Below are 26,479 nucleotides of genomic sequence, written 5' to 3'. Positions count from 1 at the left end.
TTCAAAAAATAAATGCATAAATCTGTGTGATCATTCAAAATACAGACTCAAATATCCCAAAGTGCAGATCTGCTACACAGAACTGAAGTTGTTGCATCACAAGGAGGGCACAAGGTGATGAAGAAACGGTCACGTGCATGCTTAACATTAACTTATCATGTTTGCCCCGAGTGCTATCGAAGAAATGTGATAAAGGCCTGGGAAAGACAGCTCCTTTGTTTTCTTCTCATTAGAGTGGGCCGAAACACACTCCACCCTTGACTACCTCGTTATTCCTTTAATTAATCAGTTCTCATCAACAGCACCCTCTCGTTCTTTCAAGGGCTCCCTCTTCATTGAGCGATTTACTGCCCGCTTTTTTCCTCCAGCAATCCTACGCGTGTTTCTTTTTATCATTTCAGAAGGCTTTCACCTCCCCCCTAAAAAAGTCCCTCCGTCCTCCTGCCTCCACTGCTCGGGACCCCTGTCTGATTATTATGCCATTAAGCCTCTCCTCCTCTCTTCTGAAAGAGCAGCAGGGTCCCTCTCCAATCTAAAGAAGTCCTGGTTTTTTCCCCTCCTTTCCCTGAAATTACCCGGCGACGCGTGCCTGAGTTTCTAATTGGCATGCCCGTCCCTGGAGACGGCCCCCTCCCTTCCTCCTAATGAAAAGCCTCGGCCTTAATTACACTTTCCAAACGCTGATTGTTATTGACAAAACTCCTGTGGCTCGGACAAACGACGGCAGATTAGCTCCATTACAGGCAGCCCTCCAAGAAGAGAAAGAGAGGGATTTCAAATCGACAATGCAAAGTGAGGAGATGGAAAAAAAGAGGAGCTTTCAATTTTTCCTCCGTGTACCTTGCTCTTAATTGTTTGGGCGATTGCTCCACTTAAGATGTCTCTTTTCTTTCCTAGTGTTCAATTGTGTTGCTGTCAGTGTACTTTTACTGAGGGGACAAAGGCTCAGTTATGTTACTTGGGAGAAACTGTTCATCTTTTGTCAATAGACAGGATTGCTGATGGCAGCATGAGTAAACGTGAGGATTTGGCCTAATGCTCGTGTTTGCCTGCAAAAGGTACATAGACTGTCTAAAGCTGATAGGGCTGCAGGGTCCAAAATCAACACCTAGCATCAAGACAGGCCGGCTGCTCTGCATGTAATTCCTGCAATCGTTTGCTTATTTAAAGAAAATTGCTGACTTTTTTCTAACGCTGTAATCGTCTGTGCTGAAACTACAAATCTATGTTTTCTTTTGAAAACTGTAATTCAAATATATGCAAAGTTATTTTATTCATCATTTCCAGCATTCTCCTAATAAACCAGCAGAGATCAGTCCGAAGCAGCTGTGCCTGTTGGGCAGAATGTTTTTAAGGCTCCGACAATATCTTCATCCTCCTGATTAATCTGGAGCAGAGACAGTTTCACAGTGGGGGGGGGCGTTCATTGCCTCCATAATGAGGCCACGATGCACATAGTCACACCGGTTTCAAAGAACACACATACCCCCCCCCCCCCACACACACACACACGTGTGGGTGTCTGATCAAACAGCCACCATTCCATGATGAATCTGAACAATCATAGCAGATTATCTAAATGTGATGATTTTATTTTTTGCACTGCGTCAAAGACCTAAAAGTTATAAAAATAAATAATGTGTTTTTGTCCCACTCTGCTTTGTGAATGTTTAATATAAACAAAACAAAGACTGCCTCTCCTTAGTTACTTGTCTCAGAGATCAAAATGACTTTTGGTGGTATTTAAAGAGCAAGTCACCCCCTACCAGATTCTAACTCCACTCCCACTTCATGTTTGAAAAATGCAACAAATGCCGTTGCCTAGCAGACCGAGAGGGCGGAGCCGCTAACAAATACAGACACACACATGTTCACAACAGCATTGTGACATCATAATGTACCAGTTTACATCATAGCATACCTCTTAGCCAATAGCGGTGGCAGTTTTAAATTCAAATACAGTGCAGAGTTTTTACCTGACAACGGCACAACACTGACAGTTTTAAGCAGATATTTAAATTTTAACTAAGATGCACTGAAGTGCCGAATTATTGACTACACGTGTCTGCAGCACGATTAGATACTCGTTTATTTAGTTTATCAGCAAAAAAAAAAAGTTGATTTGGGGGTGACTTGCTCTTTAATGGCTGAGTGTGTTCCAGGCCCGTAGTTTTATGCATGCAGGTTTTTTTGTGGCAACATGGAATGAAAATTGTACTGAGTGTTTGCTGGGGTAGTAGGTGACAGGAGAAAAGTACCTTGTATTGTCCTTTTAAAAAAGGCTTTGCAGGCCTCACAAGAAGCTACCCCATAGTGATACCCCGAGGCTATATCTCCACACACCAGGCACAGCCTCTTGGGGAGGGAGTTCAACATGTATTCACACTTTATGGACGAGTCCTCCATGATGGTGCTGGAACAGTCGTCGTAGCGCTTGCGGCAGGAGCCGGCACCCAGCCCGCTGGGGGTGAACATGGGCGGAGAGTCCAGGCCGTTCGAGTGGCTGTTCATGGTGTTGACATAGCCACCGCTGGCGTCCGAGTTGCCACTGGGGCTGTGGTGACTGACTGTGTCGATGACCGAGGAGGGACTGGATGGCTCAGTTTTGATGTAGGACCCACAGCTGGAGGGTAGATGCCGTTCATCAGCGGCCATTCTATTCAGCAGCCTGGAGGAGGAGTGAGACGGGTGATGGGGAAAGGAGGAGAGAAAGAGAAAGATGATCAGAAATAAGGTGTAAAGTGAAAAACTCAACAAAAATATTATAACTGATTAATGATTGTCTAATTTTTTTACCTTAACAAAAGGGTTTTAAACATTTAGGGTGGAAGTTGCCATTTCTTTGTAATATTTTACAAATAATCTGACGTGTTTCAGGAATAAATCATGCACAGATTTTCACGTCTAGAGAAAGAAAAGGGAGATTTGAAACAGGGTCCACTGAGAAGATTCAAATTCCTGTTGATGATAGTTTTATTACACCTTTTTTAAAATAGTGATGTCCTCAAATTTACATCAAACAGGAAAACAGAACCCCAAGTGCACCATCAGCCAAACGGTTTCTATGAAGAAATCTCACAGCATATGATGAACTGAGACCGGTGTGTCAAAACTGTTCCTCCTCAGTGGAAGTGCAGTGTCTCGCTCGATTTAACCCCTCTCTCCTCTCTGCTGCTGTAGCTTGGTGAACAGAGTAGGATTAAACCTATATTAGTCTGCCCAAGACTCGAGCAACGGTTGATCTCTAACTATTAAAGTTGTTTAGAAGAAATTCTGCATCTTTCTGCATAAGAGTCAGAAGTGTTGATCAGTTTTAACGTTATCATAAACAGTTTTCCCTTTGTTTTTATTGATGCGCAGGAAGTAAACAACCTAAAACAGTTCTCTATCTGTAAGAAACTAGCTCTGCTTAAGTTTGGGACTTCAAGGAGATGTAATGAACTTAATTCATCATTAAATCAAACGAAGAATGTTATTAAGGTTCTTCATTTGAAATGAATTTCTGTGTCTAAATGAATTCACCTCCTCTGCTACAGAACTTTCTATATTATCTATGCATTTATTCATATTATTTTTGGTCTGGGTATTTTACACTTTATCAGGAGTCAATATTTAAATTTGAGAGGTCTTACACTCGATATTTCTTATTAAGGGCAGCTGGTCAGAATCCTCAGAATAAGATGAAGCCCACAAACATTTTCAAATGAAAGCTACATTTTCAAATCAGCAAAGAGTTTTTAAGTCACTAAGAAGTTATTGAAAGTAAATTATTTTTGGACCCCTGAGCAACAACATTGCTGCTTTAACAGTACACAGACAGAAAGGAGGGGAGGCGGTGTGAAAGATGCACCGATAATCATTTTATAATCGCATCGCGACCTTCTGAATCGCAATCAAATCGAATCGTGAGGAGCCTAAAAATTCCCACCCCTAGACACTACGGCAGCTGTTGAAGTCCTTCAGAGAACAAATACACACAACTGCTCCACAAATATCTACACACACACACTACCTGCAATACAAACACGACAGGACAAGAGGGAAGTGGATGGGAATGAGAGACAGAGGGACAGACGGCAAGCGCTCTCAAATAACCTAATACACACACACACACACACACACACACACACACACACACACAAACACACACACACACACACACACACACACACACACACACGAAGATGGGGGCATCTCAATAGTTTAAAGAGCACAGCGGACGTTGGCTTGTCTCCTTCAGTCAGCAGTCATCCAAAAGGAAACATGATGGCAAGATATTGACTTTTTCACTGTCTGTCTAATAACTATATTTTGGAGTACATGTAATCTAATGCTGTAACGTGTGCAGACTAAAGTGCAGCCTTTTGAATGTGGCCACAAAATGCACTCTGAAGCCTTCCTTGCCCATATAAATGTATTTCAGTCTTGCTCTATAACCTTTAACTTGAAATTGCTCTGAGTGAACAGTGGGTGGACGGTAGAGAGGCGGGGTGGGGGGGTGCGACTGGACCCAGTGCCGTTTCTTTGTGCCGATTGAGTGAAATGAAGAAGTGAACTAGGAGAGGAAATGAATTACTCAGTGTATCGGGGATGCTGTGCAGACACAGTAACCCCTTAGGGTTAAGGCGAGGTCACATGCTAACGTATACACACACCCGTTTGAATTAGGAACCTCGGAGAGGGTGAAAGAGTGCTTGCACTTGCCTGCATTAGCTAAATTGCGCCTTGCATGGCTTATGCAAATGTAGATACAGAGGTTCTGAGGGAGCGGCAGCTAGACAACCCAAGTTGTGCTATAGTACCATTAGCATATTGCCAACTTATGTTAATGTTTACATCCTTGATAAGTCAGTTTACCATCAGAAACGGGAGGGGTTGGTGTTTCCAATTGGGCTGTAAGTGTGATTAAACCACAGCTGTCCATCTCGGAGCTCTTCAGAACAAACAGAAAGTGACAGGACGCAACTGCAGTGGCCCCTATTGGTTGGCCGGACATCTCCCTGCTCTCTCAGGCTGATTTAATTGTGAGGATGGGTGACGGAGGGGTTCAGGCCCAGGGGTCAGTGGGTCAACCTTATTTTCTCACCCTGCCTTCCTGAGCCTGTGGAGATGGGGGTCAGCGTGTCAAATTAAATCTCATTCCTGGGTTTCCCTCCCCTCCTGTCATGTATATTCATCGGAGCTCTGAGTGACTACCACTTCTGGAAATTCACAAAAAGGTTAACTGCTAAAATAAATAATAAAAAGTGTCCCCTGTTAAAACTGTTGACCTTGTGGAATAAGCCCTCGCTCACGAGCAGTCCTGGAATCCTGCCTCCAATCTTCACTGTATAAAAATGAACACACAACCTTCATTCTGCCTTGGAAAAATTAAGATCCAACTTGGACATTTTTTTCTCAATTACTCCTAAACTGAACAATGCAGATAATCCTTCATCGACTCTTTGCACCATCATTTCAAAATAGAACTCACTGCTATCAATAATGAATGCAGATTGCATCCCTATAAATTATCACAAACCTGTGTTCATCTGCTTTACGCTCCATGTTTCAGATGGATATGTGCACCTGCACGATGGGCCACCTGCACTTGGCTTATTAAAGATGATATGTTAAAACGTAGGAGCACAAGATGGCTCCATTTAGCTTTTATTTCACAAATTCAGAGTAAGCTTAACCCCGGTTCAAAGGCCATCCTCAGGGTGACACTTAGCATAATTGCATAAGTGTTTTAACTGTTTCCCCTCCAGCTCAATGTGGTCATTTATAATAAATGTGCTAGCCAGAATACCCTTAACTCATTCTGATATGACACATTAGCACCACCACTATGCTTATGTTTTTAACAGGCCTGCTTATACTGATTAATGACACGGAGGAAATGCTAACCACTTAAACCTAGTGTATTAATCAATAGCCTAAAATATTTCTATAAATATTCGTAATCTCTAATAAGACAGGTCCAATTTAAATCTATAAATACAATTATATGAGCAAAATGAATTATGAGCATTAAATGATTTGACAGCAGCAATAGTTCCAATAAATAATTCAGTGTGCGGGGCAGGTGGTAATTAGCTTATGTGCTACGCAGACAGAGCAGACAGGAAAGGGTTTGCCGAACTATCTGAGACTTGATGCTGTAAAATCTATAGTTCTTTCTTCCTTCCTCAAGGTAAGAGCTTTTTCAAATTCTGCTGCCTGGCTGCCCAAAGGAACAGCTCTCTTCTAAGACACAGTATCCCCCCCGGTTCCTCCTCCTTTTGTTCCCTTTGTACCGATCAAAATTCATGCTGAGTAGTAGGTTATGGGCCTGCAAACGCACACTGCGCAGTTTGGTTTTAATCTGATTCCACCTGGTCCGCCTAACAGCATTTCAGATCCCTAATATCATTCCAGCAGTGCTGCTGTGACCAGGATTAGCTGGCCTAACGATCTGGCAGCTCGTCCCACACTCGCAATTCCACGACTTCCCTTAAGGAGAACCGTAGAGCTCTTATTCTCCTCGTCTCAACATTTTCTCACCTGCAAGCCAAACTACGAACTTCAGGTCACACTGTTGTAGAATTTAGAATCTAATCGGGTCGATCCCTCATCCGAAACGCACTCCCTTCCCCCTCTGAGTAACTTCAGCACGCTCGTCGTTTCATGTTTAAACCAAAGCTGCTCCTGAAACTTTGCTCCGACAGTGAGTAAAATCTCACAGTTTTACTCGTAATACCAGCAGAAGCCAAAAACATAATTTGCTCACCTCAACCCATGAGCATCACATTCCTGATCAGACTGTAAGCGAGGAGAAAAGGTAGATGGTGGCGGGGGTTGACATCTGAAAGCGAGGTGATGCTGATATCAGATGCCCCAGTAGGGGCAAATCTGTCTTGAAGGCCTGAGGCGATGTGGCCTGATAAGCCACTGGCCCCAGAGTCAGCGCTGGTAGGACGAACTCAATTAGCTCCTGACAGACCTCCTCTCAGCCTCCCCACCACAGCCAGACCCACCAGCAGCTGCTGTGTTGACCTCTCCTCTGGGGGCCACTGCTGCCTTTTAGCGCGCTAACACACAGCCAAGGGACCCATTTTTGGGAAGAACAGAGACCAAAATCTGCACGGTGCCGGTAAAGTCATAAACATACATTTAGAAGCTTGCCTGCCACCTGAGGTGGTCCACGTGTGTTCTCACAAGGGAATATGTACATTTCAAAAAGGGAAATAAGCTCGTGGAAGAAGTTGTGGTGATTCTGGTGTGGATTCCAAAACACACTTCAGTGGAAGAAGCTTTTTTCTTGCAGTTTCAGGTTAATAACCATCATGGGAATATGAGGCCAAAAGACTCTTGGGTGTGTGTGAGTGTGTTGTGCATTATCTCAAGTCTGAGTGTGTGTTTGTGCTGAAGCCAGAAGATGAAAAATGGATATATGGGGGAGGATGGTTGGTTGACGGCTGTGGTTGGGTTGAAGGCAAACCCGGCACTCCAGAGGGACCAATTCTAATCTATGACAAAGAGGCCTCTAATTTTGGAGTTTCTCATTCATTAGTCCTGCTCCGGCAGAGAGATGACTGAGAGAGGGGTGGGGGGTGGACCTGAGGAGAGGGGAGGGGCCTCTCTATTAACAGATATGCCAGACACCTTCGGAGAAGCTGACAGAGATTTATGATGTGCGGATCTGCACAGGAAAACAAAAGGGAAGACAAGGAGGCAGAAAGACAGGAAGTGTGGGAAAGAGAAAGTAAGATGCATGAAGAAAAGTAAAGGAAAGGAAAAGAAAGTGTAATGTTTATCGTTCCAGTGAGACTTGAGGGTCCCCAGATCAATAAGGCCAGGGACTTGGTGCAGGGTTACCATTTAGAGAGGCCACGCCGCTCTGCAGGCTGGGTGACTAAGTTTTAAGGCTGCAGTAGAGGATTATATTTAGCTGCTTTACAGCTATGTCATTGTAGTCTTTATAAAGCTATGAGCTCACTCCGCTATGACAACATGAGCCACATGCTCCGGCAGCACCACCACAGAGCCGGCCAAGAAGCAGATCACATCTATTGATCCCTCTCCCGCTCCTTCCTGTTCAAGAGATGCTGCTGGCAGAAAAGAAAGGGCCTCTGGTGATACGGGCGCTGCCGTATGTCTGACGTAAACTGTCTGGGCCGCAGTGGGAAGATCTGGTTCTTCAGAGGGGCCGATTTCAGGATGTTGAAGGAAGTAAGTGGCTAATGATAGCGCTACTGTCAGTGGAAGGGAGGGGGAGTGCACAAGCATGGAGAGCAAGGAGTTAATCATCTCTGCAGACCACAAGGAAAAGCTCTCTGCAGAATTAGACAATTTCATCACAAAAAAGGAAGTTCAGGGATTATTCCAGAAGTACATTTGGGATCAAATTTCAAATTTTGCCTTTTCATTAAGAAAAGATTAGTTTCCATTAGGTCCATTATGCAGCACCGTCATGGTTTAATTCAGCAACAAATTTACAATGGCTCTTGGAATCTATAAGGAAGTAATTAAAGTCAGGTGACAAAAAAATCCAAATAAAAGATGTTTCCTGCAAAGCATAGTGTGATTAACAATGCCCTCAGACCTGAACACACACACCTTAGAGCTGATTAGCTTGTGTGTTGTCACTTGACTTGAAAACTTCTAATTCATTTGCCACAGTTGAAAATCAAGAAATGAAATGCTTGATTTGGATTCTTCTGCAACACATTTCAGCATAAAAGTATAAATTAGACGTCATTCAGACTGATGAGATATTTTTTTTTCTTATTATGATGCATCTTCCTAAGTTGGAATCAGACAATTTTCATAACGATTGTCCTAAGGGGTCAATAGCTGATAGGGTTTTGCTTTCCTGTTCTGTGAATGCATCATTACCTGGTAGCAATAAAATAAACTGACATATTCCTGGTCAGTGAACTCACCATCACCAAGCACCAACTATGACAGATTTTCCATGTGGAAATTTCAACTTTCAGAATAATCATGTCATTCAGAAATTGGAGAAACACTTTCCGTTCATTAATTTTGTATTAAATAAATCAGTATTAGCAAGTCAGACCTGTGCAAGAATCAACAATCAGAATCGGCCCTCAGAGCCATAATTAAAGCATCTTTACTCAAAATTAATAAAATGCACTTAAAAAAATTCACCAACTGTAAAATAAATACCTAAAAGTCAGGATTGGAGCTGCTCCCTGTATTAAGAAGTTGAGGGATATTCCTGACTGTGTGTGTGTGTGTGTGTGTGTGTGTGTGTGTGTGTGTGTGTGTGTGTGTGTGTGTGTGTGTGTGTCACAAACAGAGAAATATTATTACAGCAGGTTAAGGCTATTTAACACAGTGGAATGTAAATCACAGGTTTAGACACAGTCACTGTGCATACAGGGGGTAGGAGGCATAGAGCCATGCATGAAATTACTTCATTAATCTTCTTCTGATAGGCCGTCCTTGTATTTTTTTTTGGGGGGGGGGGGGGGGGGGGGGGTTCTACCTGCCTAAAACAAAGCGCCAATCCCTCCTCCTCCCCATAAATTGTCCTCATTTATAGAAGAAGATGCAAACATAAAAACACAAACACACACACACAAATAAACCGTGAAAACTTAACTGGTCAGCATCTGCAGGTTTATCAGATGGTGATTTAAACACAATCAGACGTTTCAATGTTTGCAAAGGCTGACAGTGACTGTGTAATCCTGGCTCACAGGAACCATTTAAATGATGAGACGTTTTCAAACGGTGGAAAAGGCAACTTCATTTCCCACATTTAAATGTAGTTTGAAGCACACATTCCAAACAACTCCATGATAAATTAATCTCAGTGAAAAAAAATAAAAACTATTGTTATGACTGTCGCACGCTGCAGCAGTCGACGTAGTCACAGCAATAGCCTCTAGCTTTTTACAGGCTCATCTCTACCAGCTGCCACGTATTGTCTATAAATAGTGCCGGTAATAAAAAGGCGGGTGGGCCTAACTGATTTATATGCCAGTGTCCGCCAGCATTCAGGAATAATTAAACTTTGGGGCTGATTTCTGAATTAACATGTCTCCTTTGATGGGGAGGCTGAACGCAAAGTTCACAACATCTGGTGTCACAGGTTCAACAGCCAGTCACTCAGTGTGACCGCTGGATTCCACTTAGCACTGCAGGGGTGATTTCATAGGGAGGACTTTAATGTGAACATGTTTTGTGACCAAGAGGGAAGCACAGACACACACGAGCCAAACACACACGCTCACACTCAGAAACCTGACATCAATTTAACTGAAAGTTCACTTTTTATATTTGCTCTACTGAAAGATTTGCAAGGGATGCCACCCAACATCTGGATCCAGATTCTTTAATAGCTCACGCATAATTCTGGGTCAATCTCCTGCACAGATATGAAACATGAATCACAGCACGCTCATAAAACAGCAAACAAGTTAAGTTTGGGAAGTGTGACGACAAAAACAAGCTTAAAAATACCAAATGTGCGGTTCCTCTAATGGTTCCAAGGCTTACTCAGGCCCAGAGCAGAAGACTTGATGGAGCTGTCAGCGAGAATCAGAGCTGCTACTGTGACAGACGGTTTCAATATTGATTTCATAAATAAACAAAGCCAACCATCGATCCTAATGTTATTTTGCATTTCAATTACCGCTCTGAAACATAACCTTCAAACAACTGACCGCTCAATACCAATAGCCTTCTCTGATAAACACCCATATGGTTACCCACCTTAAGTCACATCTCATAACCAAGTGTGAATTACAGAAACCGAATTTTGGCCCAAACACAGAAAATAACAAAACAACTTCTCTTATGTAATAATCAAACCCCTGTTTTTTTTTTCTCTCGTGTTTGTGTGTTTGACTACCTACACACTTGCATGTGTGAGTGAATCAAAAGGAGCCCTTCAGCGTCTGAGCAACAGGAAGAAGTGCTGACGCAACGTGTCAGTGATAGCACTCTGCTGCCACAAGGGCATGAGAGCCCACATACGCTAGCATTATCCATCCAGACTAATGGACCTGGTTATTTTTAAACAGATTCTCACACTGCGGCGGAGGTGTCCAAGGTTACCATGGACAAGAAATCTGGGGAGGCACGTGCTGCGATGGCTTGGTGGTTTCCATGCAGGTGGGTGTTGTGAAATAGTCAAGTAAGCATGGTGGGTAATCACCAAGACGTGTAAAATGCAAACACACACACACACATCTCAAGAGATAGCTTGTTATGGCAACACTGGATATTCCTAAATTAAACATGAATTCTGTTGGTATGAAAACACGTAATCAGTGGTGAGGTTTGTTGCTCAACCATCAAAAGGGGAAAGTTAACCATCAGCGTGACGAGGTTAGCTCAGATTTATATTTTTCTGGCTGTTGTTTTAAAAAGAGTTAACCGAGCATCGTCTGCTCTTTCTAAACCAAAACCAGACTAACATCGGTCAAATTGAAGATCTCTGAAGCTAAAGGACAGTGAACAACTACAGAGAGGCTTCTAGAGCCTTCAGTGACAGTTTCACAGTAAGAGTAATGATACTAAATACCAGAAATGAGAGTGCTCCAGCGTGGCCATTGGACTCAGGAATCTCTCTAATGAATTGGACAACAAAGCCCTGTTGATACAAGGAAGAAGTATTTAGAATTGGACAACAATCTCGGCTCAAGCAGAATAGGTTCTCTTTAAATGACACATCTGACAACTGCCTAAAAGCTGCGTGAAAATGGGGGGGGGGGGGGGGGGGGGCACAGGTGGGGACTGGCTGAGCTGCAGAGGCAACCAGCTCCTGGCTCACAGTGGGGTGGCCGTCCTCGTCCAGGAGGCTCTTCTGGTAATGTATTCTGAAACCAAATTACCGTAAGCTGATCCCATCTGGATAGTGTCTGTGTGCGGCTGCTTTGGTTACTCACCACTGCCTCTAGCCTGTGATAGCATCTCCATGAAGACAGCAAAAATCTGATTAACCCAATAACAATGAAACACTTGGTCAAAGAGCAAAGAGCTTTTAACTTAAGATACACTAATGCAATTCCCTCGCCTTGTTTTCTGAAACCTAATAAGAATCAAGTGGACGAGGCTGCTGGAGATGGGTGTTTGCAGGCTCTAATGCAGCGAGCTGGGAATGAAGTCAAATAAATTGAAATCTAATTCATCACCGTGTGCTAACTTCTTTCCGCCTCTCGAAAAATACATTAAAAAGCTCTTATTTCAAGAAGGGAAATTGAATCGCCTTGTTAGTTTATTGCAGTGGCTTTGCCGGGGCTTAAGGAAAACAAGGGTGCTGATGGAACATTTGGAAATGAGAAAAATCAAATCTCAATTCGCTGTTGTTCAAAGAAAATGTGTAACTGAGCACCCCCTAATACAAGACTCTCAACACACACACACCCACATAATCTCACGGCTAAACAAAGTGATATTTAGACACATAGAAACGTAATGAGAGACTTGGTGGCAATAAAGAAACATTTATTTTGTCTGATTTGATCAAGAGCTCCATGTGATCATGTGTTGTAGTCCTACTGACAATCTCTAAACAAACAAGGAGAGTGTGTCTAGAACAAAACAACAGTTTCCATCCGATTCCCAGACACTGGAGACACCTTTGAGTCGATTAACTTTAAACTAAAGTAATTCCAACACAGCTCTGAACTAATTACATGGAGTGGAAATAATTTCCTCCGAACATCGCAGATTCAAGTGGATCTGAGGAAAAAAATTCCAGAGTAGAATTTGCTGAAAACTGACCAAAAATTAAGATGAATTGCTAGGATCTGTCAGAAAAAAACGTTGATAAGCAAGATCATTCGTGCAGGAAAAAGCTATGACATGTTTTACTTGATTTAGGAAAGATTATATTTTATAGTGCATATTTGTTATTCATAGCCTGCACAAAGTGAACGGTAAAAAGCATTATTTATTTATAAAACACACAGCTGCACATAAGTTTTCGAAGAAAAGATGAATTCTGTGAGGAATTTGTTTTAGAGTAAAAAATGTTTCATTTTAACTGAATTTTATGAACACCTTAAGCAAAAATGAAGTATTAAATTAAAAATTCAAAGCTTTTGTGTGTGATTATTAAATAGATTTTATTACTTTATCATTTTATAGAAAAAAATTCTAAATTTTTGAGCAACATTATTTAAAATTGCAGAAATTTTTATCTGCATACATTCATTAATTCCAATATTCGCCAATTATTGGAAACTGAACTAGAATTTCTTTGCAATCAATTGAGCATTAAAGTTAAAAAGCTGCTTTTCAAATAAAAACATAGAAAAGTGACAACAAAATCTGAGGTTTTGCTGTTTTATTTTCCATCTGGTAAGATTAGGAAAAGCGAATATGCGTCAAGAGCTGCACATGAGGTAAAATAATTTTTAAACAGAATATTTTATGATCATATCTCTCAACATGGCAACAAATCATCAGGTGGTGTGAATTTACTCTTTAGTGGGAATTTAAATGTCATAGATTTGCATTAAAGCAATACATTTCAACTTAAAATTTAAATGTTTTACTTCACTGATTTATGTTTTATATACATTAAAAAAATCGATACATGAATAATCTATAGGAGAAACACAAACTTCACCAAAGTGTAAATCTGCAGAATTATCTTTTATGTAAATCAGTGTCTTCAAGAAGAAAACCTTAAAGTTTTATTATTAATGAATAAAAGATTCTATCACAAGATAATTTCCTAAAATCAGACATTTATAACAAAGCCTGTCATTTTTTAAAGTTTTTCTTTATTGATTGTTTTTAAACTAGGTGACTGAAACATTGTGTTTTCCACTTATCACAAAAACAATTCAATTTTTTTAAACAATTACATAAAATAAACTAAATGTACTTTTTACTTCATGCATTAGTTTAAATTTCTTAATTATAAAATAACAATTATGGCATCTAAAATTATACAATAAATAGATCGATGCTCACAATGAAAAGTAAATTGTTTACATTTAAATATGTTCAGAAGAGATTTTCTAACTTTCCCAGCAGCCAGAGGCTGTTGAGACGGCAGCTTGCCTGCATGCCGCTGCCTGGGTCAGACTAGCGGCTCACTGATATCCCAAGGTGCTTCCAGTCCTCTCTTCCTGTTTACAAATGTCTATCATACCGTGTAATGTAGCCCTTCAATCCCGTTTATCTTATCTCCTTGCAATATTATTCCCAATCTGCCTGGGCGGTTGACACTAACAACAATCAGCTAACAAGCTGTTAACCCACCTGGACGGGGGGGAGGGAAATACAGACTTTGCTTTGCAGAGGTGCGAGGTAAATCAATCAGACATGCTCTGGATGAGACTCATAAATTGCAGCATACATGATGTGCTTACACAATAAATCGTGCACCTGCTGCTCAGTCAAGTCCAATGTGACTTTAAATCCCTAAAACCAAAATAAGGTGCTTTTTATTTTTAAATTGAGTTGGTGTAAAGATGCTCCAGGAAAAGTAAAAGCCAATCAGTGCAGTTGGAAAAAAGTTCAGCAACTAGACTTGGGAAGGAAAACTTAAGAGCGGGATATCAAGACAGAATGAAAGAAAAGGAAAAGACAACAGCTGGGTTAAAACAGAAAGGAGGAAAGAGAAACAAGGTGCACCTACTGGTTATGATAGCTGAGAGGGTCTGGAAGACAAAGTTCGGAAATGTCCATCAGTCCAGTTTTAGCATTCCAGGAATGAGAGGAAGAGGAAAGAGAAAACAACTGAGACCGGCTTCTTCCCCCAAATGATGGCACAGCACCCTCAGAGACAACGCTGCCGAGAAGCCCCTCCAGCTCCGCTCCCCCCCAGCCTGCACAGGTATGTGGGGCTCTGATGAATTGAGTGTGTGCGCATGTGTGTTGTGTTTATGTATAGATGAGTATGTGGGAGAGAGAAAGAGTGTGTGTAAGTGAATGTGTGTGTGTGTTCCAGAGAGAGCGAGAGAGACAGAGGGAGGGTGAGGGAAGGGAGGGTTGGATAGACAGAGAGGTAAAAGGGGGGGGTGAGAGACAGAGAAGCGCAGGCAGCACTGGGATGAGTGCTAAGATGGAGAGTGCATGAGAGTGCGAGCGAGAGGAATGACTCTTTCCATGCTCGGGATAGGGCTCTTTAAGACTCAAGGGCTTGATGAATATGGAACAGCTGCTGTTGGCTGGCTCCGAGGGGCAGGACTTAAAGCGACAGAGGGACCGGCGGAGCACCAGGGAGGAGGGATCCGAGCGCTCGCTCACGCTCTCCGTGATGCACAACTCTCACAGCTCACGCACGCATGTGGACAAAACAACCCATCACACGAACCACTGCGATGTGACTCAGAGAGCTCCAAGTTTCTGCGTCAGTTTTAAAACAATACGTAGAATTCTGACTGCTGCTAAGTCAAATTCAAATACAAGTTTGATGAATTAACAAAAATAAAAAGTAAAAATCCAGAAAAAACAGATTTCTTTGATTGCTAACATAATACATTTTAAACTACTCCTTTTTATGACACAAATCTCTTTTTTGTACTTTTTTTTTAACCTCACAATGATTTATGCCAATTTGTAAGACAAAACACAAAAACTTTAAAAAGCATTCAAATCTTCTCAGTAAACCCACTGAACTCGCAGAGAGCCACCATGCATGAATATCCTGGACTAAAATGATGTTTTTATCATAAAAGACAAGATTTCATCCAATCTGACATCAGCACAGAAAGTCCCAGCACGCAGTCGAGTACATCTGCAGTACTTTCTAAAAGCTATAGCTTTCAAGCACAAAAGGACAGTAAATGCACTTATTGAACTGTCGTTTAGCTCCGTTTGGGGGGTTTTGCATGTGAGGGACCATTGTGAACCCATCACCACCTGTGAGAGATGATCTCAAGCTATAACTCACACTCTGGAAGCCCCTCAGCTTCTAAAGCAGCGGAAAATCCATCTCTGTCTTCTCTAACCCCGGCTTTAGAACCGCCTGTGTTTCAATGTTGATCAAGCTCAGTAAGAATGCAGAGAATGCAGATAGCATTTCACGGTCAGCGAGGGTCTCCGTGTTACTGTATCCCCACATTATAAGAACAGAGCTTACCATGGCATCTTGACACTTGGCTGAGTCAAGCAAGAAACAGCAGCTTGCCCACTTCTCAGAAACTCACAAGGTGTCTGACAGCGGTCCTCAGCTTCTTCGGTAAAGACACGAGAAAGCGGAGAAGAGCGGTGATCTACCAGATGATTCGAGCAAAAAGATGTGTTGCATCACCCTGCTGCTCTTCAGTTTTCTCTGCTGAACAGGAACAGCATAACCCCTGGAGAGGAATCAAGTTCCATTCATTGGCTCACGTTTCTATAATCAATGCAAAAACATCATGCAGTCCCTATTGATCATCACAGCCCTACTGATGTGCAGCAGCAGTGCCTCGACACTGGCACAGATCATGCAGCATCTGGTCTCTTTGAGACAAAACCAGAAGCTGAAGAAGGAAGTGTTTCGAGACTGATGCTAGTCCCTTTCAGTCATTTAAGAGGAGTAAACGACATATCAACAGCTTTAGAGTGTTCTAAAAGAAAAATGTGAATATAAAAATATTTTACAAGATTAGAAACAAAAATTAGATGTTTTGTCAAATACAACAATATTAAACATCCAGCTTCAATATTCAAACTTTTCATAAGTCAGACTTGCAACTCTTGATTTCACCTGAAAAATCGGAATGTTTTTCTGCACACTAAAAATACTTGGTTTAACCTTTAGGCTGCCAAAGCCTTAAAACTAATAAATATTATTAAATTTTATATCCAAAAAAAGTTAATTTACTAATATCATCAGATACAAATAAAACATTAAGTCAGGCGAACATGTGGCATCAAAGCTCAAATCATTAAGCTTAAATTAGCTTGTGTGTTTGTTTACATGTGAAAATATAATGAAAGTCACAGCAGAAAACATTCCATAACTTACGATTTTTAAAATGTTAAAACTTATAAGAACTAGAAAACGGACATGTTGAGCTGTCATGTCGATAAAGGTGAACGTTCAGGTTGAAGTTGCTCTTCTAGCTCCTCTCCTCTTCAATAAACACACAACCAGGCCTTGAACTGTTAAAATCACCAAACTTAATCCTAAAATGATCGAATTGGTAACAGGACTGCGTGCCTGCTCCGCAGAGGAACAGGGGGCACGCGCAGCATGTCTCAATTAGTGGCGCGCGCAAATTTAAAATCAAATCAACTAAAAAAGAGTATATTTTAAAACGTTTATGTGTGTAAATGCTGATGAATGTGTGTACCTTACTCTGACAAGTCATGCCACATCCCCGGCTGGACACAGCGCACGGTGGAGGTGGCGTCTTCAGGTGGTGGTGGTAGTGGTGGTGTGGCTGTGTGTGTCTGCGCGCGCCGTTTAACAGTCACACACCGCGGTCGCGCTGTCAACTCCTCCTCCGGTACGCGCCCTGTGGCTAAACAAACACATCCACGGGCTGGCGGCAGAAACTCTGGAGAGCTGGGTCAACATTTTCAAACTTAGCCAACTTTTCCCCGTTGGTTTCTGATAAATCCTAGCAGATATGAAGGGTAGGCACTTTTATTCCTAATTTAGCGTTAATTTCTAGAGTTTTTTCGGCTGTGTGAGTTGTTTCAGTGGCTTTCACCTCACTGCCTCTCCTCTCGTCTCCTCTGGTATTTGGTGGGTGGGCTTTCACCTGAGAAATCGGTAGGTGACAGAAAAGAGGCCGATCCCCGTGGCAGTCGGCAAGTTTCCACTGTTGATGAATAAGTCAGAGGGACAATAGCAGCGTCGCGTCTGCCTGCTAAGATCACAGTTACTGTATCAAGTAACAGGGCTTTGCACGTGACGTAGTCGTGATTTGAATTGGCTGTAAGTGTTTACGCAGATAAATCTGTTTGAAACCTGACTCCAGTTTGTGGTAAAGATCTCTATGGAGATCAGATTTTATTCTCAGTATACCAAACTGTCCCAAAACAGGACTATAAATAAGAAATCTTATAATATCTTGTATTAGGAACTATAAATAAAATCATTTGGTGTGATGCTTTTCTTGTGAGCATTGTCTCTTTCAGGTGTGTGGAGCTGTGCGTAAAGCTGGCTGGCAAACAACTCCTAATCATCTCCACTAGAGGGAGGGCTAACGCACAACAAGTCAACCATGGAGCTGCATCAGACCTACCTTTTCATTTTTTATTTTATTTCTGGTGTAATTCATAAACTGGATGAATGACAGCCATGACGGTGCCAACGTCCAGGCACACAATGGAGACCTGACTGCATTTTCCTCTGAATGCAAAAACCTATCCATTATAAACGTGTAATTATTGCCTTTAATAGATTAATTAATGCTGAAAGATAGAAATGGGTTCCAGGCTATTGATGTAATTATTTCACCAAAGAAATTAAGTGACATTAAAAGAATGATATTGTCACCGCCAAAGTATCATTGATTCGTTTCGAATGCAATTAACTGTATTTGAGAATGGGACCTGCACACTGAGCTGTGCAAGGAGCACCGAGGATCACTTCATTTGTGAGAGATATAAAGACCAAATTATCCCATCACAGGGAAAATCTATAAATGTAATGGCACAGTGCTTCAGCGCTAAGGGGTGACAACAGCTATCCTGTTCAGTTCTCTGTGTGTTAACCAGAACCTGTCAGCGACATGCAGCAACAACAGTTTACCTGCTCACTTGGTTAATTATGAGGAATTCTGCTTCTGAAGTTTGACTTAAAAGAAAATAAAATCTCTGAGAAACCATCATTTGTAAAATGTGAGTTGACAGATGGAAGTTGATAGAGGAAAATTGTCTCCTGCTGAATCTATGCTGGGAGATCAGTAAAGAAATTTAGGGATATTTGAACTTATTCCATCAAAGCCATCACTAGTTTTGCTTGTTTGCACATAAAGAAAATATTTTACATGAGCCATCTCTCTTTTTTTCAAACACAAAGCAGTGGTGGATCAAGGATTTTTCTGGACCCATCAAGAGGCCACAATATTTCTTGAGGGGCCAAGTATTAGTCCAACATCTTTACACAGATTTTACACCGGAAATGCATTTTTGGCTTATTAGCACCCCTAGTGGTTAGAACTGGAACCTCATCCACCTATTCTGATCATCAAGCAAGGACTGATGTGTGACAGGACTGGGTCACGTTAGCGGATTTCAGCAGGGGGCCAATCACCCTGTGGTTCCACCCCTAGAACCGCCAATGACACAGTGACTTTAGCATGTTTTCATACATAAAACAAGCCTCACATTACTCCAAATCTGTTACCATATTCAACTTTTACATCGTGGGTTTTCCAAAGGCAATTTTTAATATTTTTTATTTTTAGAGTTTGTTTTCAAACAATATGTTAAAGAGCAAGTCATCCCTGCCAGATTCTTAACTACCACTTCCTGTTTGAAAAATGCAACAAATGCTGTTGCCTAGCAGACCGAGAGGGTGGAGCCACCAACAAATACACACACTCACAACATTGTGACATCATAATGTACCAGTTTACATCATAGCATACGCCTTAGCCGATAGCGGTGGCAGATTTAAATTCAAATGCAGTGAAGAGTTTTTACCTGACACCGGCACAACACTGACAGTTTCAGGCAGAAAATTTAAATTTGAACCAAAATGCACTAAAGTGCTAAACTATACATGTGTTTGCAGCACAATTAGACACGCATTTATATAGTTTATCAGAAAAAAATAGTTGATTTGGGGGTGACTTGCTCTTTAAGGATAACTTTTTTAAATTTGTCTTTTAACAGGAGCACTGAAAAGTGACTGTAGGAATTCTGTTTCTATTCTTTTTGCAGCTTTGAGAGCTGAATGAGCTGAAATAAATGCAAGACAACTTTCAAACTAGTCTTTTTTGTTTAATCAAAGGGGTAGCACGGCAATAAAATTGCTACATTTGCAAAATTTAGAGTTTTTGTTTAAAACACAAAAGATTAGATTATAAAAGTGTTATTAAATTATTTATTTTAAACAGAAAAAAGGAGGAAATATAGGCCAAAAGAAAGTTGCTGTACTTCACATCAAAACGGAGGGTGAGCAGATTTGGCAGAGTTGTTCCACATCAGTCCAGCCGTCTTTGCAGTTAATGCAAAAGAAATCCCAGATAAATCTACAAAACTACTGATCGCAAATTAAGCAGCTCAGTGTTTTATCTCTATTGCACTAGTGTGTGTAATCTGATGTTTACAATTAATAAAAGTAAAACACTTGTAAAAATCTTGCAAGAAAGAAAAGAAAATTTGAGTTTTCCATTTTCTAAAGGTTGTGAGACTTCAAATCTAACGTTGCATGCAGAGTTTACAGATTTTCAAAGAAATATTAATACATCCTTAGTAAAAATTAATTAAAGTTTTTCATTCTTGCTTTGTAAGTTTTTCATAGAAGAGTATCCACTCTTTCTTTTTCAACAGTCTCTTTTGGATTGTTGTTTTGCTCTTTCTGAGGTTGTGCGGCGCGTTCTGATGAATTCCAACAAAAGCATGTTTGTGCAGCAGTTGCTGGTCCGCACAGCTCCCTAATTCTATTACACTGTTGGTAATCCACTGAAAAGACACTCAGTGGAGAGGCAGAAAGGCCTGGCAGAGGGAGAAAAACATGAAACGTATCAAAACACAACTATGATGTGATGTCCGAGCATCACAGGCATCAATCTCCAGTCCTGGTCAAAATTGTGACATCATTCAAACCCAAACATTTTTCTTCACAATTCAAACCCAATGAGAGCCGCTCTCCCTCCTCCTGCTGCCAGCCGCCCCATCCCACCCTCAACTAATTTTCATCGGTCTCCCAATCCCTCCTGCTCTCATGCTCTCTCTATTGATGACTTTAAATTCAAGGCACTGTAGCTCGTAGATTTAGTTTCTTAACAAATATGGACAAGGGACCTGAGTGTTTTTTGAAATCTTCAAATGGACTTTGGAGTGCCGGGGCTGTGGCAGGTGTCTCTGTCACTCACAACCTAAACTTGTGTGGCTTTATGTTCTTGTCTGTCTGTCGGTGTGTTTTATTTGTGCGTGCATAAATGTATTTTTAGGTCCCCCGTGTTTTCACAGACTCCTCAACTGGGAGGTGGTCATACTGGGTGGAGCAGCGGTCTGGAAATGAGATAAGGATGTCTGATTCATAGGATCTGACAGGAAATCTATACTCTGCAACGTTTATAATCCACCCATTACTACACAGCTGAATGAAAAAACAATAATCCAATCATTTACTCCATATTTACCTGAGGCAGATTCTCGGCTTAAAGTGCATCACATGGAGACGGAGGCTGGAAACAGGAGGTTGATATGGATGAAGTTGTGCAGGTACAGGAGGAAGAGACCACAGGGGCAGGATGACTTACACTCTGCAGGGTTAAAGGTCATCCACTCATCATTATAACCCCATATGTTTGTAGGAAAGTTTAAAAATAGAGTGCAACTGAATTTATAATAAAAGTTGTGATTTTAAGAAATTATCTGAATAAATAAGAAAAACAGGATTGGGAGCCTCAAAATTTGGGGGGAGAGTTTCTACTTTTGTCTCATTTAAATCTTTTCAAGGGAGATTTCTAATTAGGCTCCAATAAGAAGTTTAGGTAGAGGAATTTTCTGGTGGGGGTTGACTCATCATAGTCTTTCATGGACAGTATGAGCTGCTGTTCATTGTGTACGAGGGGGGAGGTTTATCTTATTTGAAAAAGTGAAGGGAGCCTGCCCTTATCTGTCAATAAACAGTAATTAGATTTTGTGGCCGATAGCGTCGATTGGTTTCTAATCTAGCTGTCGCCCTAGACGTGTGTAATTAAAATCCTGATTGATAAAGGGGCAGAAGCCCGCCCACGCCACCACTTTACCAGACCCTACCCCCGACCCCTCAAAACACAAACAAGAGGAAGATATGAAAGAAGGCCTGCGGAGAAAACTGCTATTCATATTGATCAGCTTTATCTGCTTTCCTATCAATGCCCTTTTATCCCCCAACAATGCAGTAGCGAGTGCAAAGGGTTCCCACGTTAAACTTCAATGCAGATGTTATCGTTACTGAACAAAAAGAAAGATTTCAATTCAAAAGAAAACTGGCTGCATGTTATCATGTGGGAAAATTAATACTTATGTATGCAAATCATTGAAATTAGGATGGCAAACGATTGAAGAGAAAAACAACTTTTAGGCAAAAATGGCAACTTATTTGATCTATTTAACTAATTAGTCTGATGTGAGTGCAGGAGTATGATCCAGACAAACATACAACCACATCAATAGGGCAATGTCAAATGTGTATCATGCATTAGACTAATAAGATGATAACCTTCAACTATGAGTGCTCCAACAGTCTGAAAGCTGTCCAGCACACTGTCATGCAAACACAAGAGAACCTGTACGTATGTCATCAGGATCCAAACATAACAGTGTGGAAGGAGGATAATCTGTTCCACAAAGTCAACATTTTCCTATAGTTGTCTGCAGGATTATTTAAACTCCGTAAACTGGGAGAGTCTGCAGGGCTGTGACCTTTCCTACCCGACACTGGTCACATGGCACTGAGTGACGTCCGCAACTCGTCCTGCTGCTCCGACAAAAACAAAACTCACATCGTTGTGTCCACAAGTGAGTATATGCTCCTCCATTAAAGGGATATTCCACTACTAAGTGAAATTTACTCCATGGCCATATTCCCCAAAGTCACAGGGGAAAAGCCTTTTTGCAATCAGCCCAGTCATCCTCCCTATCTGGCAGTAGTCCATTAGCTTAGTATAAACAATGAAAGTGAAGGCAAAAGCTAGCCTTTTGTTTGAAAATGTCGTGAAAATTACTCAATAATGATCCTAATCTTTTTTTGGGTGACGTCAATAATCATATTCACTGCAAATAAAAAAAAATAGGTAACATGAGAAATTACAGGAGCCGATTTAGACTTGGAACAGGATGCCGCAGCCCCAACGCTTGCAGTGTACCTCATAGCATTTACAAGATTTACGAGATTTCAACCATATCAACAGCACGTGCACGGCACGTTTTGGGGCCGCTGCTTCATGTTTTTGTGCCTAGTATTGAGTAATTTTCATGACTTTTTCACATCAAAGGCTAGCTGTTACCATCCGCTTACATTGTTTATGCTAAGCTAAAGCTAACTGCCAGATTAGGTGAATGACTTTTTCCCACTTATCTAACTCTGGGGAATATGGCAACAGACTAAATTTTCCTTCGGGGTGGAATATTCCTTTAAGGATTCAGGAATAGAAGTGTTTTTAAGGGAGTGAACATTTTTAAAGAGCAGTCATCCAGAGCTTGATTTGATTCTTAATGGAAGGAAAACTTTCATTGAGCAGAAAATGACCTTGCTTGGTTTTCTTTTTCACACACTTTGCATAAGATTGAGATTGATAAACGCTCCCTTCCCAGTGCCACTTCATGCATGCTGCACCTTATTTAACCAATTTCTGTAATTTCCCCTCTAAAAAACGATTAAACATCAGTTTCCTAAGACAACAGAAAAAACTCCAGGGAACAGTTTTGCAGGAAAAACATTTTTTTTTTTCATTTATTTTATGGTGATGTTGTTGCAATGCCTGGATTTTGGTATTTCCTGCGTGCACTGCATGCACTCCATCACAGGGCACTAAGATGTATTACTTATTTCACATCAGTCATTCATAACTGCTTTTTATTCTCTCAAATCAAATGTTCTGTCATATCTGGCTTCATCGGGGTTGTGCTCTTACTTTACTTTTAGATTGCGATCTAAAAAAAAGCATTGCCATTTATAGGAAAGTTGCTCCTTCTGCTTAGAATCAGTAAAAAACAGTTTAAATCATTTAGAATTTGATGTTGGCAAATGAATTTAAAACAACACTGTTCGATCACTGTTTTGTTTAATATGATGATCTGTGGAAGTTCGGCTGCAGCTTTACTATTTTGTAATGCACTCTTTAACCCTTGATATAAATGATATTTATCAATTGGAATAAGTAACTTAGGTTTCTTCAGGGCTGCGCAGTGGCGCAGTGGTTAGAGCTGTTGCTTTGCAGCAAGAAGGTCCTGGGCTTGCTTCCCGGCCTGGAATCTTTCTGCATGGAGTTTGCATGTTCTCCCTGTGCACGCGTGGGTTCTCTCCGGGTACTCCGGCTTCCTCCCACAGTCCAAAAGCATGACTGTTAGGTTGATTGGTCTGTCCAAATTGTCCTTAGGTGTGAGTGTGTGTGTGTGTGCATGGTTGTTTGTCCTGTGTGTCTCTGTGTTGCCCTGCAATGGACTGGCTCTCTGTCCAGGGTGTACCCTGCCTGATTTTGCCCATTGACCGCTGGAGATAGGCACCAGCCCCCCACGACCCTGCGTGGACAAGTAGGTTCAGAAAATGGATGGATGGGTTTCTTCACTGTACATTATAATCTGTGAAACCCTCACTATTTAATATCAATGCATCTTTTTTCCACACTGTCCTAAGTCGACACATAATTAGCTTTAAGACGATAGAGGGTAGCTGGTTCATATTTCGCTAAGACACTCTAACCCTAACCCTAATCACAACTCTAACCCTAACCCACAACTCAAATTTGAATACTATGACTATCAAGATGATTGACTTCATTAGCTTAAAATGTACCCTTGACAAACTTGAGAGGAAAGCTTCAGGATATAAAACACCTTGTCATCCACGCCGTTTTAGTAAGATGTGATTGGAGATCATATTCGTCTTTTGATTCTTCTTAAGATTGTCTCCTCTGCTGATGATAGGCCAGCTCCCCCCGTGGTTCCAGAACAGTGGAGCGACCTTGTTACCAAGGCGCCAAATGTCACAGCAGAGGGACCCAGAGGGAGATGACAGGATGAACAGATCAACTCCCTGCACGCCTGGTACCAGTGCCCTACCCGTCCTGCTCCCACCACAGGCCCAGCACCGTTGAGGCCGGTGTGGGGAAAGGAGCAGCTCTAGGCTCAGGAGAACACGACTCCAATTAGGCTCCAGAAGCCCGACTCATGCTTCACTGCCTCTGCAGCCCAGTTGTTCTCTAAAGGCATGAAGACACTCAGTCAATCCAAGGAAAGGAACTCTGTCAGGATATTCAAAATGGTCTTTTTGCTCTTCGAATAACCAAAGAGTCGCTGGGATTCAGCTAAATGTGTCATTAAAGCTGGTTTTGTTGTTATTGGGTACAAACGTGAGCCACGTGAAATGATACTTTTACCTGATTTGAGAAAAAATAATCTTTCTAAAGCACACAGTGATAGACGAGAGCGACGGACGGGTCTCGTTCTCCCTTGTGATTAAAAATGTATGTTGCCACACGCAGCCTTTGGTGTGGAGCTCTCCTGGAAAAGGAGCTGGTTAATATTCAGGCCCATGTCTTGCTAATGTCTTAAAGTGAGAAATATGAGGGGGTTGCTGCCGTTTGATTGTTCTTCACAGGCAGTCTGGGAGCAGCAGCACAGGGGGATTTAAGGTGGAGGAATCCTCTCAAAGCTCCTCATTCATTCACTCTCAGGCGCCCCATCATTAATTGGGCCTGTCGACATGACGCCTCTGTACCCAGGGCCACTGGCTGCTGCCGTGGTGGATGAGCTTTTTAAGACAGTTCAAAAGAGTCCTTGCCTCATGAAAGACATTCAAATTACATGAAATTGCATTCATGTCAAGCCTTGCAGGCATAGTCATACAGTACACTGGGACAATGTCTTCTTTCGTGCCGTGCATATCAGTGTGACTATATAATATGTCTCTTGAGAGCAAATCACAAACTTAAACGTCTGCTTTGGTGTGAGTAAACGCATGATGTTTCAGTCTGAGCTGCAAAGAAAGATGCTAGTGCTGAAATAGATGCACATTATCAAGTAAAACACCTTCATCTTTACTTGAGCTGGAGAAAAACAACTTTTAAACTATTTTCAACATGTATTAATTTGCGTTATATATGTTGTGTATAAATAAAAGTGTCCCAGAGTAGACTAAAGCTGAACTACTGTGTGTGTCAGCCATCCCATTGGCAACACTTTTCACTTTAACACCCCGTCTCCATGAAAGTAGTTATGCAGGACAAGGTGAGTCCAGCCTTCAAAAACTTTGTGATTTCTACCAATGTGGAGCTGGAAGGTTACAGCAGACGGAGGCCAGATTTGGTTCACCATGCCAACTGTGTGATGCTTAAGTATTTATAACCATTAGAGGCCGTATATATGTCATGAAGTACAGAGGTTCCTATTTTTTACACTGGCCTACATCACTTCTGTCCTTGTCCGAGTATTACTTTCTTCTAGGGTGGATGACCCCTGTTTCAATCAAGGGTTAAACCCTTTAGAAGCGTTTCATATAACAGAAAATATTGATAAAATCCAACATTATCCTAATTGTTTGGTAGATTAAGAGAGGATGGTGTACACGCCCAGTAGATGTTACATTTCTTGCACAAACTTGGTGGGGAATGAAATGTTTGCATTTGCAGAGACCTCTCACAGAGCCTTAAACCCGGGCCATCAGCGGTTCTGAAAACCACTTTTCATGATTTAGTCCACCTTT

The 26,479-nt window shown here is 41.5% G+C and overlaps 1 protein-coding gene and 1 long non-coding RNA gene across 8 annotated transcripts in view; one reads left to right on the top strand and one right to left on the bottom strand.

Annotated features, from left to right (window-relative positions):
- The window catches only part of esrrb (estrogen-related receptor beta), a 40,357-nt gene extending 23,033 nt beyond the window's left edge, over window positions 1–17,324 (bottom strand). For 2 of the 7 annotated variants that reach the window (XM_015970198.3, XM_015970199.3), the window contains exons 1-3: window positions 14,594–15,209; window positions 11,522–11,590; window positions 2,259–2,668 (exon numbers count right to left, since the gene is read on the bottom strand). In XM_015970198.3, coding sequence (XP_015825684.1) covers window positions 2,259–2,668; window positions 11,522–11,590; window positions 14,594–14,643 — 529 coding nt within the window. In that variant the 5' untranslated portion in view covers window positions 14,644–15,209. Of the gene's footprint in view, window positions 1–2,258; window positions 2,669–11,521; window positions 11,591–14,593; window positions 15,210–16,039; window positions 16,257–17,237 lie in introns of those variants that run through there. The other 5 variants (XM_070547195.1, XM_070547194.1, XM_054741573.2 and 2 more) reach the window with 5 other exon arrangements.
- An 80-nt stretch (window positions 17,325–17,404) lies between these two features.
- LOC129163634 (uncharacterized) lies at window positions 17,405–18,725 on the top strand. Its single transcript, XR_008563417.2, has 2 exons — window positions 17,405–17,523; window positions 18,031–18,725. It is a non-coding gene; the product is annotated as an uncharacterized lncRNA (long non-coding RNA).
- Window positions 18,726–26,479: the final 7,754 nt, after the last annotated feature.

Source organism: Nothobranchius furzeri, chromosome 18 (assembly GCF_043380555.1).
Source record: "Nothobranchius furzeri strain GRZ-AD chromosome 18, NfurGRZ-RIMD1, whole genome shotgun sequence".
NCBI classification, from domain to species: domain Eukaryota; kingdom Metazoa; phylum Chordata; class Actinopteri; order Cyprinodontiformes; family Nothobranchiidae; genus Nothobranchius; species Nothobranchius furzeri.
This window is presented reverse-complemented; position numbering and strand designations above follow the sequence as displayed.